Source organism: Equus caballus, chromosome 16 (genome assembly GCF_041296265.1).
Source record: "Equus caballus isolate H_3958 breed thoroughbred chromosome 16, TB-T2T, whole genome shotgun sequence".
NCBI lineage: Eukaryota > Metazoa > Chordata > Mammalia > Perissodactyla > Equidae > Equus > Equus caballus.
Window position 1 is genome coordinate 67,717,776 of NC_091699.1, and position 18,496 is coordinate 67,736,271.

At 39.6% G+C, this 18,496-nt stretch overlaps 1 protein-coding gene across 14 annotated transcripts in view; it reads left to right on the plus strand.

Annotated features, from left to right (window-relative positions):
- The window catches only part of NEK10 (NIMA related kinase 10), a 216,979-nt gene that overhangs the window by 178,888 nt on the left and 19,595 nt on the right, over positions 1–18,496 (plus strand). For 6 of the 14 annotated variants that reach the window (XM_023620822.2, XM_023620823.2, XM_023620821.2 and 3 more), the window contains 3 exons: positions 2,738–2,767; positions 4,595–4,695; positions 13,683–13,793. In XM_023620822.2, the coding sequence (XP_023476590.2) occupies positions 2,738–2,767; positions 4,595–4,695; positions 13,683–13,793 (242 nt within the window). Of the gene's footprint in view, positions 1–46; positions 67–685; positions 807–2,737; positions 2,768–4,594; positions 4,696–13,682; positions 13,794–18,496 lie in introns of those variants that run through there. The other 8 variants (XM_070239001.1, XM_070239002.1, XM_023620824.2 and 5 more) reach the window with 3 other exon arrangements.

An 18,496-nucleotide genomic window follows, 5' to 3' on the forward strand; every position in this document is an offset into this window, starting at 1 on the left:
TTAGTTGGGCAATTAACTTAATCTGTCTCTCTTTTTTTTTTTTCAGTGAGGAAGATTGGCCCTGAGGTAACATCTGTTGCCCATCTTCCTCTTTTTACTTGAGGAAGATTGTCCCTGAACTAATGTCTGTGCCCATCTTCCTCTATTTTCGTATGTGGGATGCCGCCACAGCCTGACTTGACAAGCAGTATATAGGTCTGAGCCCAGGATTCAAACCTGTGAACCCAAGGCTGCCAAAACAGAGCGCACGAACTTAACCACTATGCCACCAGGCCAGCCCTTAATCTCAGTCTCTTTATCTGTAAAATGGGGACCAAAAAACTACACTTCAGAATAGTTGTGAGGATTAGATGAGACTAAATATGTAAAACCCTTCCCAGTGTCTCACCCAAGTCTGTGCTAAAAAAGCACTGGTCTTTCTCCAGGTCCTCCTGCCTTCCACTCCAGAGGGGAAAAAATAGCTGGTTAGTGTCATGCTTGCCACAGAGTAAGCTAGCAAATATAATTTTTTTTGACACTGTTAAGTAAATTGCCTCTTATAAGAAATTTTGCAGTTTCATTCTAAGTTTTAAAAAAGTAATTAAATTCACTATTTTAATAAAACTATAAAAGGAATACAAAGTATTAAATTTTAAACTTTGATTTTATTTAAATTTTGACATCGAATACTATCTATCTTTTGTAGGCGGAACCACATAGATATGAGTCATGGGCAAACTATGTATGACTGACATTAAAATATGATCAGCTTCCTTGATGGCTTTTTAAAGAAACATTGTTTTAATAAAAATATTCTTAGGACAAAATTGTCAGTGTAAATGTGTGTTGCATTTTTTATGAATAGTTAGGAAGTGTAGTATTTTCAGTGCACTAATCTGAAAGGTTTATTGAGAGAGAATGCTTTAAAGCTCCAAATGCTTTGGCTAACATTTGCCATGAACTGGGTAGTTCTTGATATTTAAGTAAAGAATAAAAATTTAAAAAGATATCTATTTGAATTTTTCTCATTTTTGTTTTCCTAAAATTATTAAGAGCTAAATAAATGTACCTTTTTGGGGTGGGGGAAATATTAAAAATTGTGAGATTTTGATTAGGTGGAATAGGAGGAATAATAGCTCTCATACCCAGGATTAGCTGAAGTTGATTTGCACATGTTACAGCCAGACACTCCTCCCATCGTTCCCAGTCTTGCTCCCTTTTTCTCCCCAAAGCTAACTCATGTGATTACTCACTCACATCTCAGTAGTCCTGCCAGAGCCCTCCAGGAGTGCTGAACTGGTTATGGGACTCTGTCTTGCCATGATATAGCAGCAGCAGGTAACTGAGAGACTATTCTGGTAGTACCTGAGACTAAGTTACCTTTATTCTAGGTGACAAAGGTGGGAAATGCCCTTTAAATTGAAAAGAAGTAACAGATTATGTGGAAGGACTTTTAACATATAAAATACAATAAAGGGATTAGTATTCAGACTATGTAAAGAGCATTTACAAATCAATAAGAAAAAAGAAGCATGGGACACAAACCGGAAATTCACCAAAGAAGTGCAATAACTTCACCAGAATTCAGATAAACACAAAGTAAAACAAAATCAGATTGACAAAACTGAAAAGCTTGATAATGTATAGTCCTAATTAAGGTGTAGAAAAATGGATTCTCTTCTGGTCAGAGTGCAAATTGATTCAGCCACTTTAAAACGTATTTCTTAAAATAAGAAATATGTATATCTGAGGTCCCAGCTATTTAATTTCTCCTTGTCTACCCTAAAAGATGTCTCGTACTTATGCACAATGAGGCATGCACAGCTATACTCACTGCAGCATCATTTATAATCATGAGAACTTGAAAGCAAACTAAGTGCCCATCAAGGCAGAAGTGGCTAAGTAAACTGTGATGCGTGCAGAGCGTGTAGTACTATTCAATACTGGTTATAAAGAATGGGCTAGAACTGTGTGTATCAACAAAAAAGAATCTCCATGACACACAGAAAAAAATTGTAAAACAGCCTTATGATGTGTTTGTTTATTTAAAAAAGGAGAAAGAAAGAAAGGCTGAGGTAATACTATCGACTTTCTACAATAGTAGCTTTCAAACTCTTTTGGAAATGACCTTCAATAAGAAACACATTTTTTATCTCAACTGAGTGAACTTTTGCTACATGCAATGAGCTCTGACATTTTTCTATCCTTTTCCATTTCATTCCATCCCATTCTGTCCCATTTTTCAAAATGTTGGCCATGACCCATTAAACTGATTTCAGGACTCAACCACAGTTTGGAAAACGCTGTTTTGAAGGTACACACTTATGTATGTAAGTGGATAGGAAAGTGACTGGGAGGCAACACACCAAGCTGATGTCAGAGGTTACTTCTGGGGACACTTATGTATGTAAGTGGATAGGAAAGTGACTGGAAGGCAACACACCAAGCTGATGTCAGAGGTTACTTCTGGGGAGGCGGCTGACGGGTGGTGGTTCCAGGGAGCCCTGAGCCTCTTCTGTAATACTTAACTTCGTTTTTATGTTTTGTTTGCTTGTTTTACAAGGGGCACAATGAAACATTTTTAAATTTATTTTTTAGAGAGTAAGCAATCAAAACTATTTTCAAAATTCAGTGATTTACTGGAATTGAGAGAGTAACGGTCAAAGAGTCTTAAGAAAAGTAATTTTAAGTTACGATGCATAATTGGCTAGCTCAGAAGACAGGCATTCTAGCTAACTGTCTCTGTTTTTATATTTAGGGTCACAGATGAGCACATTCTTGTGGCAAGGTAGAGTCAAACCTGTGTGATATCCCACTCCAAATGTCATCACAAATCTAAGACCTCTCTGCCATGCTGTGAGATTTTAACTCATTACCTATGAATGTTAAGTCCACACGTCAAAAACATGAAGTAGTCCACCCTAAAGAGATCAAAAACCAAGCACTCAAATTTCAGAAAATGCAGTTACTGTTCCTGTAGCAACAGCCACTCAGCCACGTTACGTGGTCTCTAGTATTTGATATGGGTCTAGACAGTTATGTTTTAACAATTATCTCTGTAGGAAGCACCATGCTAGAAAATATGACATATGTACACTTGGCCATCTCTACAGGCTGGAGCAGATACCTCTAGAAGCTCTCTGTTTCCTATTTTAGAGCCACCTTAATTCTTCTCATTTACCTTCACGTTTTTACCATAAGGGTAATTTATTAAACCTCATCTTAATGGTCAAGTAATTGATGCTTAAAAGGAATTAGACACAGTGCCTCGGAGAGATGGATCCTTATATTTCAAACATTTAAACAAGATATCAAGTGCAGACAAACTAGAACTAGATTACTTCCTGTGTGAATTTCTCCACTAACTCTGTAAAGAAACCTGTAAGGAAAACATTTCTTTAAATGTTATATTTATTTTCCCTTTTGTGTTTTGTGTCCTAAAGATAAACTTTCATATACTTATGATAAAACAAGTTGAATCTTTTAATGACTACATTAAATTTTCTCTTTAAATATTTTGAAAACATTTTCTATGGTAAAATATGCAAGCTTCCTTAGAAAGTATTTACATAAGAATCATATTTCAAAATCTTAGCTGTTGCTAAAACAATGATTGTATTCAAATTTAATTTCGTGTAGGCTCAAGGTTGTATGGAGGGAAGAAAAGAGGGACTTTGGAACTTTACTTTTAAAAAAGGAAACTGGCAAGAGAAGTATTATTGCAGAAAGCACACGATAGGTTAAGGGATGCAAGGGAAAGAGTGGGAGGGTGGGAGAGGATAGCATACATCCGTGTCTATGAAGTCTCTCTTCCATTTTTTCCACTATGGAGCTGAGGGTGGAGGAGGCAGAGGTGGCCTTGTGGCTAATCTAGGGGTCAAGGCCATTCCTTTAAATAGCTTTCTATTTCTCAAAGTTAAGAATGAACCACTTGTGGCTAGGACATGTGAAGTTGGGAAAGAAGCTCCTGTGCAGTTTGACACGAAGCTAGCCTGAAACTGGAAGTGGTGTGGCTCTATGATGGGGATTTAGGATGAATTATAAATGTGTGCTATTTAGACCTGGAGAGAAATCCAGGTAAAAGTTATAATTTGTACTGCTCAAGGGTTTGAAAGTTAACTTTTGTTACTTAGAAGTTTTTGGGTTTTTTGCTCTGTAAGATTGTCTAATTCAGTGTTTGCATTTAGCAGTTTTAATAAAATTAGTCTTAAAATATGTTTTTGAGGGCATTACAAATTTAAAATTGCAAAGCATGATTGCTTGTTGACTGCTTGGCTTTTCAATGGCTGCAGTATCTAAGGCACCACTGACTCCTGCTGGCAGCCTGATATAATTGCAGGCAAAATATCTAAGCAGTAAATAGTCTTTCAGATGTTGTGATAGGTAATGTCATTATGTTACTTAGACATCTGAGAGGTAAAAGGAAGGAATTGTGCAGCCCATATCATAAAATATTGGAGTGTTATAGGGTCTCTGCATATTGTCTCATTGGTAGGATGAGGGTCTTTGCCCTAAAAATTTTTTTTTTTTCAGAAGTTGACCCCATTTGCCACTAATATCACTTTTGAAAGAGAAAACTAGGGTCTTGACTAACTGCAGAATTTATCATCCACAGCATCTGCAGGGATTGCTGTGTCCCAGAGGAAAGTACGTCAGATCAGTGATCCCATTCAGCAGATCTTAATTCAGCTGCACAAAATCATCTACATCACACAGGTCAGTGTGCTGGGTTTTTATTTCCCTTTCATCTCAAGTACGGGCGTTGGCCGCAATATTGCTGAAGATGTGCTTTGTGCAGCTTCCAGCTTGAGTCGGTGCTGTTCTCATCTTCTCCAGCAGCGTATATTTAGGAACACTTTGGCTTAGCAGCAGAGCTGGGAGGGTAGTAGCTTAAAAAAAAAGCAAATATGTCAGATTTTCCCTATGCCTCGTAACCTGCTCTTTCACTATTAATGCCCAACCAAAACCAAACTTCAACACAGATGGCCCTTCAGTGTGGGGGTGAAAGTGGGGACACTGCTGGGCTTCTGAAGCAGCTCACTACAGGGAAGAAGGAAAAGTAGTGCCAACTTCCTAATTCTGAGGATGCTGAGTTAAAACCAGATCCTCACAGAGAAATGAAAATAAAAACGCGCAAAATCCAGGATTGTCAAAACTTCCTATTTCTAAATCTCAGTGACTCCTACGCACTGGGGAAGCAATCCCTCTTTAAAAATTGCTATTAATTATTTACAGAAATCTATCTAATGATAGCAACTTGAATGTTTATTTACCCAAGGTACGCACTATTATTAAGAGAAGAAATTTTTGGAGATAAAGAAGGACGAGAAAGTAACTATGATTTTGAAGTTTAAGATTCTATGTTGTATGCAGTTCATTCATTTGTTTGACATAATTATTAGGTGCTTATTATGTGCCAATCACCACCCTAGGCACTTGAGATATATCAGTGAGAGAACACATAAACATTCACTCACCCTAAGATCCAGAGAACCAATGTGGGGATTCTGTCAGCTGCCAATTGTGACAATTTCAATTATACATTCTAGTACCAGAAAGAAATAGCACCAGGTCAATGGAACAACTGGGCCCATTGTAAGTCAGACTTGAGCTAATATACCTACCTTCCCCAAAAGCAAACAAAAACTCATTTTGATTGGTGTGCCACAGTGGGCATGTTAGACTCTAGGAATTAGTGTCAGTTAGCAAACAGTGTCCAGTATTCCCTGAAAGCTTGTCTATGTCCTCCTCCCCAGTGAACAGGCACTCTAGTAAATGGCTGCAGATCTCTTTGGAGGAAAATTTATAGTTTGTACTTGTAGCAATGTTTTAGGGCCCTTCCTCAAGGGACCCCAACTTTCTCAAGGGACTTTGGATCTTTGAATTGACTAGGTCTGCAAGCTCTGTGAGAGGCTCTGAGTCTCTACTGTGGCTATGACTCAAGTCAAATTTTGTCTACCAGACCTAGAGTTTCTTTTCTGTTATGTAGACTAAAGAATACTCTAGTAGCTTGGCACCTATTTTCTTTCCAGGAACACCCTAATCAATTAACAACTACCAAAGATCTCTGTGGGCCAAGGCATTCTAGTTAACAGTACATCCCTGCTGCCATTTATGATAAATGCTCCCAACCTGTCACTGGTGGTCAAGTGCTGCCACTTGACCTCTGCTGCTCTGGGATCACATGATCCCCACTGGAATCATGTAATTTCAGGGTCGTGCCTGGCCTACATAGGAGAAAAACCAGAGAGATTTTCAAGGATGCCGGTGCTCCCCTCTCCAGTGTATTTCTCGATGCCTTAGTGAAAGGAGTGCCTTGTGAGTGTCCTTGCTGAACATAATTGGGAGCTGAGTGTGCAAGTCACACATGGTAAATCCACCCCAATGTTCCTTTCTCTCCAAGCCTTTGAACTCCCTCCTCCACATGCCAGGGAACCTCTGACATTTTACCCTCATTAAATGCTAGCCACCTTTGAGTCCAAGTTTTAGTACACCAACCAATTAAGTTGCTACCTCGAGCTGTGTAAACTAGCACATTAAATCTAGAATCTCTACTAAGTGCAGGAATTCAGCCTGAACTAGTGCTGTATTTCACCCTTCTTGGCCTAACACCCTCAGAATCCACTCCTGCACATGTTCCACGTTCTCTGAGTTACTGCTCATAGGTAATAGCTATGTCTTGCAGTTCTTTTGATGTATAAACTATTTCCTCCTGGGTTATAGTGTAAACCAGTTCCCTGGATCATGCTAAGATATTACCCTAATTATGGACTTGACCCTCATTGTTGTGGGTATTAAGAGGAATAAGCATCCCTTTTTAAGGTAACACCCCTCATCTGACCACATGAAGTTAGTATAGAGTTTCAAGCAAAGAAAGCCTTGTCTCATCAGACACAGGGTGACAAACTACTGGCAATGATGCCTCAGAGTGAGTTGAGTTTCAAGATTGTTATTTTTATCTGGGTCCGACAAGATGTCCCTATTTCAAGTTTTAGGATCTTATTATTTTTTCCAACTTTGCCCTGAGAAACTTGGTGAAGTGTTCATTCAACTGACGTTGTAATTTAGCAACCTGCCCAATTAAATTTATGTTTATCGGTGCTGTGGCAGCAAGAATGAACAGATTCTTTTAGGGCTGTCATGGAATCTTTCTGGGTCTCAGACCATGACTTGAACTGAGAGTTAAAGGACCCAAGCTTGTCGTTTTCTTTCTGTAAGTGCTCCAGTGTGCTCTGAAGATCCATCCCACACCACAGCCCTCGTAGTCTTCATGCTGCCTAATGGTCAAGGGCACCAGCCACAGGGGCTTCCAGGGCACTCACTTCAGTTGGCTCTGCATCAGGGTGATAACCTGGTTCATTGTGAGGCCACTGCATGCCATGGATGACCAGCATCCTATGTCCTACTGGTGACAAACTCATCACTGGACTCAGTTCCAAGGGCACAATCAAAACAATTCCAGAATCCCATAGGTATGGGTCCTTCTCCTGGGACATTCCTGGAGCCAAATCTGTATCAGGGAGGGTCCAGTCAGGAGATAGAAACCACACAGTAAATTCAACAGGGCAGATTTAATATAAAGAATTGTTAACTATAATAGGGTATTATCTACTAAGGAGGGGAAGAGAATTCTAAAGAATATCAGAAGAGCAGATAGGAAGTCACTGCTTAGGGCTGAGGCAGAGCACCAGGAAAGGAACAAGATAGAAGAGGACACCCCGACCTGGGCTGAGGTCCAGACCTCACTGGAAAGGTCCGGGAGATCTGCTGAGGTGCTGTGCTGGAGGGATTTGCAGGGAAGCCTCCCTCTGGAGACTGGGGCAAGCCATCCATGGTGAGATGCCATGGAACTTGCTGGAAATCAGCACATCAGGGTGGTGTGATGGGAAGTACCCTGTGAGGACCAGGGAAGCCTCCATGGAAGTCTCTGGGAAGCCACCTGCAGGGTTGGTACCACTGAATCCAGCAGGGGTGAGCACCACTAAGGGTCCCCATTGCTGCTGACTGCTCAGTGCTGCAGGACCAAGGCAAGGCAGGAGCATCACAGGGGCCAGAAAGACAAGCTCCATTCTCCTCCAGTGTCCTCCAGTGCCCGCTACTGAGAGAGCTGAACATCCTGCCGGCTGGCAGGGGAGAAATGTTCCAGAGTCACCAGGGGGGCAATGGAGGGTGGATTTGGAGCTGAGAGGCAATAAGCTGACAACTGGCGCACTTAGCCTAGGGGGCTAGGCAAGGGACTCCCTTCTCTGGGACCTACCTGTCTCTGAGTTCTCCCTGCTTCGCCTTTGACTTCTCCCTCTAGCCTAGGGAGTAGCCTGGCTCTGATTTATCATGGTTTTTTTCCTGCAAATATGGTGTTCTTTTCAGTCACCCTGAGGGCTAGCCTTTGAGACTCAAGTCTAAAGTTGATTACTTTTTTCTCCATTTTCTGCTGTCAACCTTTCTCTTAGGCAACCCCACAGAATTATATACCTGATTAATGAAAGAGGGTCAAGGGGCACAGGGAAGTATGAGAAGGAAGAAACTTGGTTAATAAATCAAAAATATAATCTGCCATATTGCTATTGAGTAAAGATATTATATTCAAAATTGCTGTTCCGTGTAAATACTGATATAGAAATATGGGGAAAGCATTTTTAACTTTAGTGTTATGGAAATAGCTTTAAATAGCTTACTGATTACCTCAATGATTAACTACTAAATTGAGAGAAAATATCCTTTGAAATTTAAATATAGTTTCCACATGCCTGTCTTGCTAATTTTTATATAATGAAAAACTTTGTAATGGCTATATTCCATCTCTTTATTGGATTTCCAAGTATTTTAAAGCAAGAATGGTACTATCATAAATCTTATTATTTTGCTGTTATGCTGTCAGCATAACAAATGATTTCATATTTTTTGACAAGATGGCATTCTTTGCTGCAGGTTGAGATATAACCACTGTGGTTTTTAAAATGTATTTCCAGAATGCTTTAAAGTTTATGACGTTGCACACAGTGAGGAATGATTCCCCTTTGGGGAGCTTTAAATCACAGTGCTGACCAAAGTCAATGCCTTTCAAATAAAGGAAATAAATGCAGTGTAAACGTGATCCTGTTGTATTTGCTAGGTGAAAGATCAAAATCAGTTTTCTCTCTCTGCTAATCACAAAGGAAAACTGCTGAAAGTAAAACTGAATTGACAAAACAAACAAACAAAAACTCTGCTTGTTCATATGTTTATTTACTAGTCAAACTCTTTCAGGCTCTGGTTGCAGAGCCAGACCCCTGCTGACAAGCAACAGACGACCTTAAAGAGGAAGCTGCTTACTTTTGGCTGGTGGTGGCCTTTCCCATCCAGTTTCCATGGAGACAGACCCGTGAAACTCATCTAAAAGCAGCTATTTTAAAAGGCAGAATGTTAAAATCCTTACCCTGCCTTCATTGATTTGACATCTGTTTTCATCAAAACTGAGATGGTAGGGCTGGCCCAGTGGCATGGTGGTTAAGTTTGTGTACTCTGCTTAGGCGGCCAGGGGTTCGCAGGGTTCAGATCCCAGGCACGGACTTAGCGCTGCTTGTCAAGCCACACTGTGCCAGCATCCCACATGAAATAGAGGAAGATTGTTACAGAGGTTAGCTCAGTGACAATCTTCCTCAAGTAAAAAGAGGAAGATTGGCAACAGATGTTAGCTCAGGGCAATCTCCCTCAGAAAAACAAAAACCAAAAAAGCAAAAACTGAGATGGTAATCTTAAGACCAGCAAGCTGAGAGAATGAAATCGGTAGTTCATTTCCATTGCTGGAAACCACAGTTGATCTTTGGGGATATAACTGTCTTTCCCTTGACAGTTGGAATCATGCTGGGCAGCAACTAAGGGGATATAAGGTGAGCAGAGTATATATCTTACCTTTTAGTGAGAGTCTCCTTGTGTTACTGCTTAGGTAAGACCTGAGTAACCAACTTAAGCTTTTGCTGTAACTCCATACTTAGGATCGGATTGTTTTGTTAAATAAATGCTTTGAAAATCAGCATATAGCAACTTTTAAGAATTAAACATCTGTCTCATAGAGAACAGACAGACAATTTGGTTGGAGCTCCTTCGGATTGCCATCTTAACAAGCACAACTGTTGCCAATCGAACAAAAAAAAATGTGGTTAGAAATAGCAATGTGCTGTCCTCCCATGAAAGTTGTGTTACAGACTGTCATCAGTGAAAGATACTTTTTTTCTCAGCAGTGGTGATGGATGAAAATAGAACCATTCATACCCTCTTATCTGGGTCTCCTGGTTCCTAATGCCAAGGAGGACAGATTAAATAGAATTTAGGATAAAGATGTGTTTCTCGAGTAGACTCATGTTTCCAGGATTTGTAAATTCTAAGAGAAGTTTTACATTTTGTGATTTATGATGATGATAATCTTTGAACATTTTACTTTAGCGTGTAGGGAAATCTCCCCTTAAGCAGTAATATGTCAAAATAACATTTTTTTATATAGAAAAGATATTATTTAAGTCACTATCAAATGGGGCCCCATGGACCACTGATGGTCTCCCAGTATATTCTTGGAGATACTAGAGAATGTAGTTCTTTAGAAGGAATCCATATATTATGCAAGTTTGAGAAAACCTACTACAAACATACATATTGGATTTCATTTTTTCTTTTGTTACTTTGTTACTTTTGTTACTTTTGATTCTTTGTAAAAACAAGCAAATAAAAACCAAGCTTTTGGACATGTGATGTTGAGGGTGTCATCTGCTTTAGAATCAGTTTCTTCATCAGTAAAATTCAGATAGCTTATGGGACTATTATGATAAAGTAAATAAAGTATGTGAAATGTTTAGGCACTGTAAAGTGCTGTACTACAGTAATGCCAGTGGTGGCGGTGTTTGCTGTACGATAGTGCTTGTGCTAGAAGAGTCCCTCAGGAGGTACCCTTGCGTGTTGCAGAAGGTCTTTAAGCTCTGATTTCCTCAGCTATAAGACAGTACCTGCTTTATAAGTTCGTCGTAGGGAAAAAAAAACTGACCTATTACACATAAAGGAGTAATCATAGTGCCTGGGACATACAAATAGTAGGTATTAATATTCTATTCTTAGTATTATAGTCCCTATCCATATTTTTATACTTACATCAGCTGCTATTAAACTATCCATGAGTCATCATTCTATGCAAAATCTTAAATTCTTCCATGAAAACTTTAAGATAGGGTGCTGTCCATAGTGGTAATTATTCTAATAAGACAAAATAGTTTTCTAATGCTGCCCTGTGTATGAATCTTAAGTTGACAGAGTGTTAACTTACTCAAGAAAGTTTTTATGGGAATTAATTCAAGCCATCAGGAGCAGTAAAAGCCATTCTAAGTTAACTAGAGGCTTATCAACTTAAACGAACAGCAAGGAGTTTAAGAGTCGTATCTGAATTGGTAATCTGATGCTGATAGCTGCCAGTCCTGGGGAAGTTGCCTTTGAAGGAATCTATGGCCCCGCTGATGCTTCACACCTTTAGAAGTGTGCTGTAGCAGACAATTTGGTGTATCAGAAAAGGCTTGCTGTCTTTCCCTTGACAGTTGGAATCATGCCGGGCAGCAACTAGAAGGTCCTGGGCCACACTGCCCTCTGCTGTTTGATTTAGGGAAGTGGCAGCTTCTAGTGGATAACGGTGGGGAATTATCAAATCCCAAAAGGTATCTCCAGGCACTTTTCCCATTCATTCTCCGCTCCAACCCATCCCCTTGCTAGGAAAGTATGCACCTGCCCCTCCCCTTCATTGTCTGACCCTTCTCTAAATTGAATTCGTTTTGCTAATCTCTCACCCACATATCTATCATTTATATTCATTTTCCTTCTCATCTGTCTTCCAACTATTTGCTCATTAATGCTGAGAAATCTCTCTCTCTCCACATTTCTTGATTTCTCCTTTTCATTCCATGTGAAAGGACAACAATAATTATGACTGTTTGCTGGGAGAACAATAATTACGACTATTTGCTGGGGTAGGAGGTAGTAACACATGTGGATCAAGGTAAAAGAAAGCTGTAATATTGACATAAAAAGAGGTCAGCAGAGGTTCAGTGCTGTCAACCTCCAAAACCTTTCAAAATATACTGAAGAGCTTCAGAATCTCCAGTCTTACTACTTCTGTAATTAAACCCACTTTGACTCAAGCAAAGTCAAAGGGTTGACTAGCATTAAAGATGCATTTCTGAAACTTTCTTCAATTGCATTGTTTTTCTGTTTTATATGCTTACAGTGCTTCATAATGTGTCCCACATTCTATTGTTTTGGGACTGATGAACAGGGTTTTTTGGCTATAAAATGAGCTGTTGGGAGCCCCCATAGGTCCTATTCATTGCTCTCCTATTACCTTTTATATAGCCCCTTGTTTGATGAAACTGAATAATAGACATTCCTCGTATCAGTCAGGATATGCTAAGTTATGCTGCACTGACAGATGCACCCTGAATGTCTTGGCTTGACACAATAGAAGTTTATTTCTCACTCAGCTAATGTTGGACAGGTCAGGTGGCCGTCCTCCATCTTGTGGCTCTGCCATCTGGAATAGGTGGACTCCAGGCTCCTTGCCATAGGGGAGGACAGAGAGGGAGGAAGAACACTGGCTTTGATTGGCCTCATTCTTGAAGTGACACACATTTTTTTCATTGGCCAAAAGCAGTCACATGGCACCAAACCAAAACTGTGAGATTATGGAAAAATGGAGTGAGGGTGGGATGATAATGGTTTCTGCCATGTTTCTCTTTCTTTTGATCTGAGCTTTGAACTATATTCTTGTTTTTTTGATCTTGAAAGTTCCTACTACCACATTTTCCTTTCCACTTAGCCGTATTTTTTCTCAATGGTTCCTTTTCCTCTCCTTCCAAGTCCTCTCCATATTTTAAACAAAGGAAACGGTGTTTCCACTCTGAAACTCTTTATCATTCTGACTCTATTTCCATTCTCTCTTCCCTTTCTCTCAAACTTTACTTCATCCCTCTATGCTTTTCCGGGCCTTTGATTTCCTTGTGTAAATCCAACCTGCACAGTACCACAAAATCAATTTTTTGAAATCCCATTTTCATCCAATCACCGTATTTTCTAAGACTCTGCAGTGACTTCCTACTACTTGCTTATTAAATTGAACTTAGCCTGGCCCAGCCCTAGTATATGCTAATTCATTCTCTCCTGGATAAGGTTGGTTCCTACAATGTGATCTCTCTCCAGCTGTGTATTAAGGAGCACTCACAGGCAGGCATCTGACTCCGTACTAATGCAGACAGGTGCTTCCTGGTCCAAAGTATCAGATCCTTCAGGACAAGGGCCATGGATAGAGTATTTGGCATGGTTCTGGGCATGGCACAAGCAACTAAACGTCTGATAGAATGTATCCTTCCTTGTCAAGTCTGTACTTTACAAAATTCAATATATATGTGCAATTAATACATTATTTAGTTGTTATATGAAACTTAATACCAATAAAGTGAAAGAACAGTAAGATAAATGGGAGTAACCTTTTGAAAGAGAGCAGAGTAATATATTTCTTCTGGATTGTAGAATGAAAAATTATAACATCAAGTCATGCTATTTGGAATAAAATTTAAATTCTTATTTAGCCCTGTTGAGTGATTATTGTTACATTGACCCTCAGTAAATGCTCCCAGCGACTCAGCTGTGCAGTGTGAGCAATTTACTTATAACAATTGTTTTCTCATTTTATGCAGCTTCCTCCAGCCTTGCACCACAATTTGAAAAGAAGGGTTATAGAGAGATTCAAGAAATCCCTCTTCAGCCAGCAGAGTAACCCTTGTAATTTGAAATCTGAAATTAAAAAGGTATGGTATTCTGCATATAGGAATTCTTCTTCGGCTAACAGACGCACATCGTAGGAGTTAAATTTTATACCTCCTTTGCTTTGTACTTTAAGCTCTGTTCTATTAAAGGATATTATGATTGTTTGTCTTAGTCCATTTGGGCTGCTATAACAAAAATACCATAAACTGGGGAACATATAAACGGTAGAAGTTTCTCTCTCATGGTTCTGGAAGCTGGCAGTCCAAGATCAGGGTGCCAGCACGGATGGGTCTGGCGAGGACCCTCTTCCAGGTTGCAGACTGACTTCTCGCGGTATCTGTAAATGGTGGAGGAGGCAAGGGAGCTCTCTGGGGCCTCTTTTAAAAGGGCACTTATATAAGGGCTACATCCTTATGACCTAATCACTTCCCTAAGGTCCCACCTGCTGATACCATCACCTTGGAAGGCAGGTTGCAACATAGCAATTTGGGGGCACATTCAGACCGCAGCACTGCTTAAGCCACTAAAGCTGGAATATGTTTTTACCTCTATTTTTCTTACCTTTATTTCTGAAGCCGTCATTCTCAGAAGACTAATATAAAGTTCTTTCAGTATTATTGCATGTTTTTGTAAGAATAAATGTTATTAAATATCTTTAACTTAAATATATATATTAGCCTTTTTTAGAGAATTCTATCCCAATCTTTTGTTAGAATATTCTTCAACAAGCCCCTAAGTTGAGCTTTGCCACTCTGAACAAGCCATTTAGCCATGTGGGGCCATGATTTTTATCACCTATGAGGGTGGAATGAACTATTTCTAAGGTTCTTTCCATCTTCAACATTCTACAGTCTCCTAGACTTCGGGTGCTAGTAAATATTTCTATTCATACATAAAGAAACTAAATCACAAAGAGGTTAAGTCAACCAGATGGAAAGAGAATTGTTTATCTCTGGTTAACACAACTTGGTGACAGGAAATCCCTTTGTCTTGGTCAGTACCCATTTTGATATAGCCCTTGGAGGTGGTCCCACGCTCCCGTTCTCCAGTCCCTGAAAGACCCAAGGCCCAAGCAATTTGGGACCACGTGGGTAGAGATGCTTGGTCCCACTCCAATTTTATATATATATTTTAAAGTTTCATCATGTACTTAAACTTTGGCAGCGTCATGCTACCAATGAACTTTTGCTTTAAGATTTATTTTTTCTTTAACGTATCCTATCTTAAGCATAAAGTTACCCATTATTCAGGCAATAGGATGCGTTCTTTGATAAGAAATGCAAACAGTATGTTTTTCCTTTGTTGCCTTACATCAGTGCTGTCTGCACATACACAAACAGGAGATGGAAAAAAAAAAGACACAGCTGCAGGTAAACAAAACATAAACCCCACCTCATCAGAGATTACAGAGCAAAATTTCTTTCATGGGTTGTCTTGGCAAATAAGTCCAAGAAACAAAGCTGGGAAGATCAAAGCAGAAGTGGAGGAGCCCTCAGATATTTATTTTATGATATTTACATAATGCATCATGAATAGCAAAAAATACGTTTTAAAAAGACAGAAGCTCCCATCTCCCATGGAAAGATGACATGCTGCTAGGTTTTTATATTCTTGTTGAAATGTTGTTCAGAATAATCCAGTTTGCACACAAATTTATTTTAACAGAAATCCTAGCTTTCTGAGGTGAAAGTGCCTGATGCAAACTGTGTGATGCACAAAGGTGGCTGCGACTCTTCCTCTGCTCAGTAATTTTCCATCAGTGTGCGTCCCTAAAGCAAATCGGTTTTTTCTTTTGTTACTTAGGTTTTCGGTTTTGCATCCCTTCTTTGCTGTCTTTCTTTTCTCTCCTGATAGAAAAGGAGACATTCTCTCTTTAAATTGCACGTCCCACCCTCGTCTGCCTTCCTCTGTGTAGCAGCGGCCTCTCTCATTAGAGCACCTACCTTCTGGTCTTGGTCTGAGGAAGCAGAAACTGGCATTGATAGATGTTGGAGGGTGTGCAGGGAGCATGGGTGAGGGAACCCAAGGGGGCATAGATTGATTCTTGTTTTCAACCTGCTTAAGAGGCAGATTAAATTCTCCATGAAGAATGCTATGGTGCCCTTCTCTGATATTATAAGCTTGTGGTGGTTCATACCATCATGGCATATACTCTCCCTATCAGGGAGGCAGGCTTCGCCTTCTATGTGCTAAAGAAATCCTCAGCCTGGGATATTAACTTATTGCCTATTCTTCACCACTGAACTGAGAAACCAGCTCCTCCATAAAAACTATCCCTAATTTTCCCTGTCCAGAATTTTCTCCCCTTTCTCTATGTTTGACTCACTTTTTCACTCATATTGTTGTGTTTTAAATAGCTTTTTATCTGCCTTATATGTCTGTTTCCCCCAAGGGCAGTGAGTATGTCTTATCTTTGATTCACCAGGGTCTTGCACAGTGCCTGGCACGTGGTAGATGCTTAAAGTGTAGTTACTGAATATAGAATATATTCCATATGGATATATACATCTGTGTAATATATTCCATATTGGTTCTGTTCTTTATTGATATGTACATATAGATATAATATACTTATCTGTTTTTATATAAATATAGAGAGAAGCTCTCTGGCCTCCATTTAAACCTAGATCAGAAGAGTTTATGACCTCTGTTTTTCCCCCTTTCTGGCATAATCTTTTGTTAGTGACAATTTTTGTTCAAAAATGGATTGTTCATCCCTTGTATAATCTTAGGGGAGTGGCCAGTTAGCCTTTATCTGACCCAGCCACCCATCCCAGGGCCGTGGAAGCTGTAAGTGGCGACAGCACATAAAATGTATTTGACTCCATCTTCTCTTCTGAAACTTCTCCTGAAATCCAGGAACTCCATGTCTCCAGTTTGAACGAGTCATTATGGCATGATTGTGCCTACTTATTAATTGCCTAAGACTCAGCAGGATATTGAGAGGAGTCAAAAAATGAAAAAGCCCTTTTCTAAGAAATTAAGCTCTTTATTTATAACTCACCTAAGGTAGTCTTCAGTCCGGTCCTCTTAACCTTCGCTAGAATTGTGGGGGGAATAAAATAGCTGGGTATTTGTGCAGGTGTCTTTGGGAACTAGGATTTTCAGCATGGGAGACAGCAGAAACAGAAACAAGATAGCAGATATTAATTCACAGCAGAATGGAAGGATCAATATGAATGAGTATGAATCATGATAAATCTTATCTTTTTAAAAATATGCATATTTCCTAATATTTTCACTAAAATGGTCTGGAAACTAAGTAAGCAGAAATGGCTGTCTTGGCACGCATGGCTCCTTGGAAATGTAGCTGACTGCAGCTCTGGAGCAGGAACTGGATGAGATTAGACTGGGTATCTTGACATAACAGATTCCGTAGTGAAGATGCTCCCAAGGACTGCTGGGAGTATGTCAGAAGGACTCAGGAGCCAACTTAAAGAGATGCCCTCTGGAGCCAGTTATCTACTGCATAAGTAGAGTGTCAGTAAGAATAATAACCACAATAGATTGAAAGCATTAACTAATGTTTAAATCCAAGAGTTCATGATAGTAAAAGAGAAAGAAAAAGAAAAAATCCCTCCTCAGTTACCTTTGGAGGATGCTCATTATTTAAAAAATCATTTACAACAGGAAAGAATCAAAATTTGTTCTGCTTTTCCTTTATGAATTCTATCTCAGTGTGGCTAACTTGATGGGAAGAAAGTTTCTTATGATAGAAGTGCTTTAACTAATAACCACCAAAGGAATAAAAAATATTGCCCTTTTGCAGCTCCTAATGAAATAATGGATCTAGACGTGATCACCAGTGGCTTCTAACATCCCTAAAAGAGGGATGACCAGACATTTTGTGCCTCCTGATGGAAGTGCACAGCACTGTCTATGAAGTATGCTTGCTAAAAGCTTGAATCTGCATCTGATCAAGCCTCTAGATTAGAAGCGGGCAAACTATAGTCCACAGGTTAATCTGGCCTGCTGCCTGTTTTTGTAAATAAAGTTTTATTGGAACACAACCATATGCATTCATTCACATTTGCATTGTCTGTGGTTGCTTTCACCTTACAGGCACAGTTGACCACATGGCTAAAAATATTTGCTATCTGACCCTTTACAGAAAAAGTTTGCCAACCCCTGCTCCCCATCTAGCCGTTTATTTGTAGCAAATACAGAAGACAAGAGAACATGTTAAATAACACCATGGGATAATCAGCAAAATACCGACTGGGGAATTCTCCAGGAAAAATGAACTTTTTCTTCAATAAATAAACTGCAGGGAGAGGAGGAGAGAGAGGGGAAGAAAAGAGAAAAAAATATCAACCATTTGCAATATATGAACTTATTTCTTCCTGATTTAAACAAACTCTTAAAAAAAACCTTAAAATATATGTCTATAAGACAATCAGGAAAATTTGAACATTGGTTTTAAATTTGATTATATTAAGGAATTAATTTCTTTTAGGTGAGATAATTGTATTGTGGTTTTATTTCTTAAAAAATCATATTTTAGGGGCCAGCCCAGTGGTGCAGCGGTTAAGTTTGCACGTTCCACTTTGGTGGCCTGGGGTTTGCCGGTTTGGATCCCGGGTGTGGACATGGCACTGCTTGGCAAGCCATGCTGTGGTAGGTGTCCCACATATAAAGTAGAGGAAGATAGGCACGGATGTTAGCTCAGAGCCAGTCTTCCTCAGCAAAAAGAGGAGGATTGGCAGCAGATGTTAGCTCAGGGCTAATCTTCCTCAAAAAAAAA